The 6,097-nt window shown below is 36.3% G+C and overlaps 1 protein-coding gene across 1 annotated transcript; it reads right to left on the minus strand.

The window, feature by feature from the left end:
• Positions 1–1,569: 1,569 nt before the first annotated feature.
• Positions 1,570–4,195, minus strand: LOC141063376 (uncharacterized). Its single transcript, XM_073557398.1, has 2 exons — positions 4,048–4,195; positions 1,570–3,740 (listed from the first exon to the last, which is right to left on the minus strand). Exon 2 carries the CDS (start codon positions 3,678–3,680, stop codon positions 2,403–2,405), a length of 1,278 nt encoding a protein of 425 aa, XP_073413499.1. The 5' UTR covers positions 3,681–3,740; positions 4,048–4,195; the 3' UTR covers positions 1,570–2,402.
• Positions 4,196–6,097: the final 1,902 nt, after the last annotated feature.

Genomic DNA, 6,097 nt, shown 5'->3' on the forward strand with positions numbered 1-6,097 from the left:
TTGTAGCAGCCAGTTCCACTCATTGATCACTCTAACTGTCAAAAAGTTTTTTCTAATATCTAATCTGTGTCTCCTCCCATTCAGTTTCATCCCATTGCTTCTAGTCTTTCCTTGTGCAAATGAGAATAAAGATGATTCTTCTGCAATGTGACAGCCCTTGAGATATTTGTAGACAGTTATTAAGTCTCTTCTCAGTCTTCTCTTTTGCAGGTTAAACATTCCCAAATCCTGCAAAAGAGTCAAGTATCAGAGTCAAGTATCAGACTCAGGAATCAGATACAATCCACAATTGTCCTATATAATGCAACCCTGGCACTTCACAACACTAATTACTTAAATTTGGACTTACATAAATCATAGCCGAAAGAAGAGTTTCAGAAATGTACGAAAAACCCACATTTTTATTTATATTAAAAATAACAACAACAATTAAAATATCAATGAGCACCCAAAATAAGAGAGATATATGCCAAACATGTTTAAATATCCTGCAACTAATACATCACCACTTATAATAATCCCAGACTAAATCCACAATAAAACGCTATATAGCCAATAGTATTCCATCAGAAATGTGGCCCTATAATTCCATATTACATATATAATACATTAGAAACAAGTCCACAATATAGCGCTATGTTTATACACTACATTTTGGTAATGGAGTCAAATACTCCATATAGTGCTATAACTCTTCATGTCACATATATAATGAAAAACCGGTCACATTACCAGGGAATGCAAGTTGTGGGTGAAGGCAGCAGAAACACCGGGATGACACGTCTCTCCTCACCCCGACGCGCGTTTCGCATCCAGCTTCTTCTGGGGGTGTGTCAGAGGCGGGCATACCAGTGATTTAAATACAATAGCGGTGCTAATTAGCACACCAATTGGAGCTCGGTATATCCCTAATGGAGTGATTGATACACCAGAATCAATGCGGCGCATGAAGCTCTTCCCCTCTTCTCAATGTAAACGTCACTTCCAGACCTGCACCCACTGGAACACTTGCTGAATCGCAAGCAGCCCCGTATCAGGGCACATCAGAAAGTGTTAGGAGAGGGATCGGGCGCATGCGCACCTTCTGATGATCAATATCAAACAGAGAACAATCTGATGATCCATTTCAAGCAAAGGATAAAATCAAAGACATCACTGGAAACTAATATCCATGTACAATTCATATGCATACAAAGTGAATCATGTGATATAGCGAAGACAATATTAAATAGTCCAAAATTAATGTTAAAAAAATAAAGTGCCAAAGTGAGCTGATAATAATAAATAAATGTATTAATAATTATAACAGTGAAAATACTTGTGTAGGTGCATTAAAAAAATAATTTTAATAATGCATATAACAGTGCCAGGACATAATAATAATGTGAAAATAAAATTCTAATATAATGATTCATAAATTACATACCGTGCAAATACTTTATTACTAAAATGTGCTAATAAAATACTTGTAATGGAATAAAGGTGCATAAGTGATATTCAATTAATTATACAGTGAACAAATATATAATTATAGGTCAATCTTAAAAATAAAATAAAATTAATAATTTTATTATAATGAATTAATATTCTCTCAATACTGGAAACACCAAGTTATATCATTCTATACCCAGAAAAGTACATAAAACCACCCATACCACCCACTCAATATAAAAATAGTTACATAGATATACTAATTATAAAATGTACAAAATAAACACCAAAAATATATAAATTCATTTAGAAATTCAGTCCCATAGAGTTCATTATTTTCAAATCCTGTAGAGATATAAAGACTCCAATCCTCCCTTGATATCTTCATTATCACTCCATCTGCTGATCCCAGTGTGGAAAAACGCACACCATAATGTAGATCTGAAAAAACAAACAATTAAAATCCATACTAATTGGAACATAAAATTAAAACAACCCACCCCTTAAGTCTCAAAATGGAGAAAAGGAAGCAACTATTCCAAGCAATACAAAGGAAGGAAGAAAAACCTAAGCTCTCATTGAGACCTTGTGGAGCCATGGTGCCTAATTTGAAAATCCACTGGCTTTCAAGCTATCCTAAACTCCTCCCTAGATCTCCTCCCCTTATACCTAATGAAATTTGATCAATCGCTTTTATGGATAAGCTCCTGGCATTGCAGTCATGATATTCCCTAAAATGCCTGGGGAGGGTTTTCAACTGTGCAACATCTTCAATATCCTTGGCCTTACTGATGTCTCTGACATGTTCCCTTAATCTAATTTTGAGTTCCCTAGTTGTTAATCCAATATAAATCTTACCACAAGGGCATTGAGCATGGTAGATAACCCCTTGTGAGGAACAACTTAGATTTTTTCTTATGTCAAATGTCTTTGACCCATCAAAATTGGTAAAGGAAACCCCTTTGGTCAGATTAAGACATCCTTTGCAAAGACCACATGGGAAAAAAACTTCCACGATCTGTACCCGCAAAATGAGCTACTCGAGAAGTAGGAGATATATAATGACTCCTAACCAAAAGATCTTTTAAATTGGCCGATCGTTTGGCCACAAATGAATGAGCCGAAGGTAAAATATTCTTCAACACTGGGTCTACCAACAATACTCCCCAATGTTTCCGAACATCATCAGTGAGAGCTCTCCACTGGTTATTATAATTACTTATAAATCTTACCTTTTCCTGTTTCTTTTGATCAGTACAAAGAGGTTTGCCATAAAGAAGTTGGTCACGAGTAGTATTCTTAGCCCTTAAATTTCCTCTTTTGATGCAACGGTTACTATATACCCTAGCTTTGAACCTACGTATCAAGTCGGTTGCCTGATTTTCAAAACGACCTTCATCTGAGCATATTCTTTTGGCTCTAAGGAATTGACCAATAGGGATACTTTTAATAGTAGGTCCAGGATGGGAGGAACTTGTTTGTAGTAATGAATTTGTTGTGGTAGGTTTTCTGAAAACTTCTGTACGTAATCTGCCATCAGAAGATGCTGAGATATAAAGATCCAAAAAATCCAGTTTTCTACCATGATGGAAAGTAAGTCTTAGATTAATATCATTCTTGTTTAGATTACTCATAAAAATATTCAAATCATCCACTGTCCCCTCCCATAAATAGAAAATGTCATCGATGTACCTCATCCAGTTGTGAACATTGTTCACACCCTGGATGAGGTCACCCTGAAATAAATCTCTTTCCCATGCTCCCAAAAATAAATTTGCATACGCCGGAGCACAGGAGACCCCCATTGCTGTACCTTGCATCTGTAAAAAAATTGAATTATTAAATGTAAAAACATTATCATGCAAAACAAATTCAAGTGAAATCAAAATCAGGTCATCAATGGGGGAACTGATGTTACTAGTATTCAAAAACCACTTAGTGGCTGCCAATCCATCAGAATGTCTGATGGAAGTATAAAGTGCTTCCACATCGGCTGTGACCATAATCATATTTCTTTCCAAGTGTAATTGGTCAATACATTGAAGAGCCGATGTGGTATCCTTAATAAATGATGGTAGGGTAGAGACAATGGGTTTGAGGAAGTAATCAACAATATTTGATATAATCTCACATAATCCTTCATTACCTGCCACAATTGGACGTCCCGGAGGGTCCATTGGATTTTTATGCAGCTTTGGACTAATGTAAAAAGTAGGCAACTTTGGATGAAGATTTTTCATATCATCCATCAATTTTTTGGAAATAATCCCTTCAGAAAAGGCTCTATCAAGAATCGAAATTAGTTCTGTCTGAAAGGAAGACAACGGGTTATATGTCAGTTTATGATAACAAGTCCGATCCTCAAGCAATTTATTAGCCTGTTTTTCATGCAACTGATATGGCCAGATGACCAGATTGCCTCCCTTGTCAGACTGCTTCAAGGTCCTTTAAAGCCAAACGTTCATCATTGGTAAGATTAGATGGATATCTACAATCCCCAGCTAGACGTTCAATATCCTGAGTAACTAGCTTGGTAAACACCTCTACTGCCGAGCAAAGCCCCAATGGTGGAAATTTTTTTGATTTATCATAAAGCTGACTTGGTATATTGCTTACCTCCCTAGGGGTATTTTCTTGCTCCAAAGATTCCAAAATCTCTAACGCTTTTAATTCTTCCACAGAGGTCAATTTCTCTCCAGATTGATTTCTATAGTGTAATTTTTTTCAAAATTATTTTTCTGGAGAAAAGATGAGTATCCTTGATAGCTACGAACGCGTCTAAATGAGAGGAAGGGGAAAATGTTAATCCTCTCTCCAATACATTAAGATGAACAGATGAAATAACACGTTGTGATAAATTAACTACCTTGAAGTGGTCTTTGTCTTTCTGGCGCTTATTATTAGGTTTATTAAACATATCTGGATATTGCCTTTTTCGGGTATCCTTTCTCAAATTAAAAACCTCTGCGATCATCCAAATTACTTGCTGATGCCTGACTTTCATCACCCGACATACTCAATGTAATAGAAGTTTCCCTTGATCTAGTTCTTTTAAAATTAATCTTCTTCCTTTCTTGCCATCTATAAACTTTGTCTGAGTCATAGTCATTCATATCTCTCTGGAATTTTTTCAATTTTCCCTGGCTCACTTTTTCTTCCCGTTTTATAGTATCCGAATCAAGTTCTTTGAGCCATTTCTCTAAAAATTCTTTCGGTACTTCTTTCTCTAAAGACCTGTGAATCATTTCTAATTCCTTATCTAATTCTCCAAGAGAAATAGTATTTTTATCTATAAGGATCTGAATGAACTCCAGAGAGCATGACGATGCTGCTGCAATCCATCTCTTTGTTAGATCCTCCTCCTGTATTTCAAAAGTTGGGTACAGCTGTATCCTCAGACCCCTTGGTATAATTTTCTTAGTTAAATAATTCTCTAATGAAGTGCGATTCCACCACAATTTAGTTTTTCGAAAAAGAGCATTCCTGTATTTCTGCATTGCTTCCTTATAGTCCTTAGAGACACCTGGCGAAACATTTTGGGTGCTTAAATTGAGTAAATCAGAGGCTTTAGATCGCCAAGAATTTTCTTTGGCTTTTAGATCCATCTTAATAAATGGTCTGTTTTAAGAAAAAACGGCAATTTTACATAGACTCAATGATTATATATCAACCAAAAGAATTTTTTTCTCTATGGCAAAAATTACTAATTGGACCATCTGTTGAAACAATAGAAACAGAATTCAATCCACAATTGTCCTATATAATGCAACCCTGGCACTTCACAACACTAATTACCTAAATTTGGACTTGCATAAATCATAGCCGAAAGAAGAGATCCAGAAATGTAATAAAAAACCACGTTTTTATTTATATTAAAAATAACAACAACAATTAAAATATCAATGAGCACCCAAAATAAGAGAGATATTTGCCAAACGTGTTTAAATAACCTGCAGCTAATACATCACCACTTATAATAATCCCTGACTAAATCCTCAATAAAACGCTATATAGCCAATAGTATTCCATCAGAAATGTGGCCCTATAATTCCATATTACATATATAATAGAAACAAGTCCACAATATAGCGCTATGTTTATACACTACATTTTGGTAATGGAGTCAAATACTCCATATAGTGCTATAACTCTTCATGTCACATATACACTCACTGGCCACTTTATTAGGTACACCTGTCCAACTGTGTGTTAAGACTTAATTTCTAATCAGCCAATCACATGGCGGCAACTCAGTGCATTTAGGCATGTAGACATGGTCAAGACAATCTCCTGCAGTTCAAACCGAGCATCAGTATGGGGAAGAAAGGTGATTTGAGTGCCTTTGAACGTGGCATGATTGTTGGTGCCAGAAGGGCTGGTCTGAGTATTTCAGAAACTGCTGATCTACTGGGATTTTCACACACAACCATCTCTAGGGTTTACAGAGAATGGTCCGAAAGAGAAAAAAAATCCAGTGAGCGGCAGTTCTGTGGCCGGAAATGCCTTGTTGATGCCAGAGGTCAGAGGAGAATGGGCAGACTGGTTCGAGCTGATAGAAAGGCAACAGTGACTCAAATTGCCACCCACTACAACCAAGGTAGGCAGAAGAGCATCTCTGAACGCACAGTGCGTCGAACTTTGAGGCAGATGGGCTACAGCAGCAGAA

This window comes from Dendrobates tinctorius, unplaced genomic scaffold, assembly GCF_039654945.1.
Source record: "Dendrobates tinctorius isolate UK_male_01 unplaced genomic scaffold, ASM3965494v1 ptg000250l, whole genome shotgun sequence".
Classification (NCBI taxonomy): Eukaryota; Metazoa; Chordata; class Amphibia; order Anura; family Dendrobatidae; genus Dendrobates; species Dendrobates tinctorius.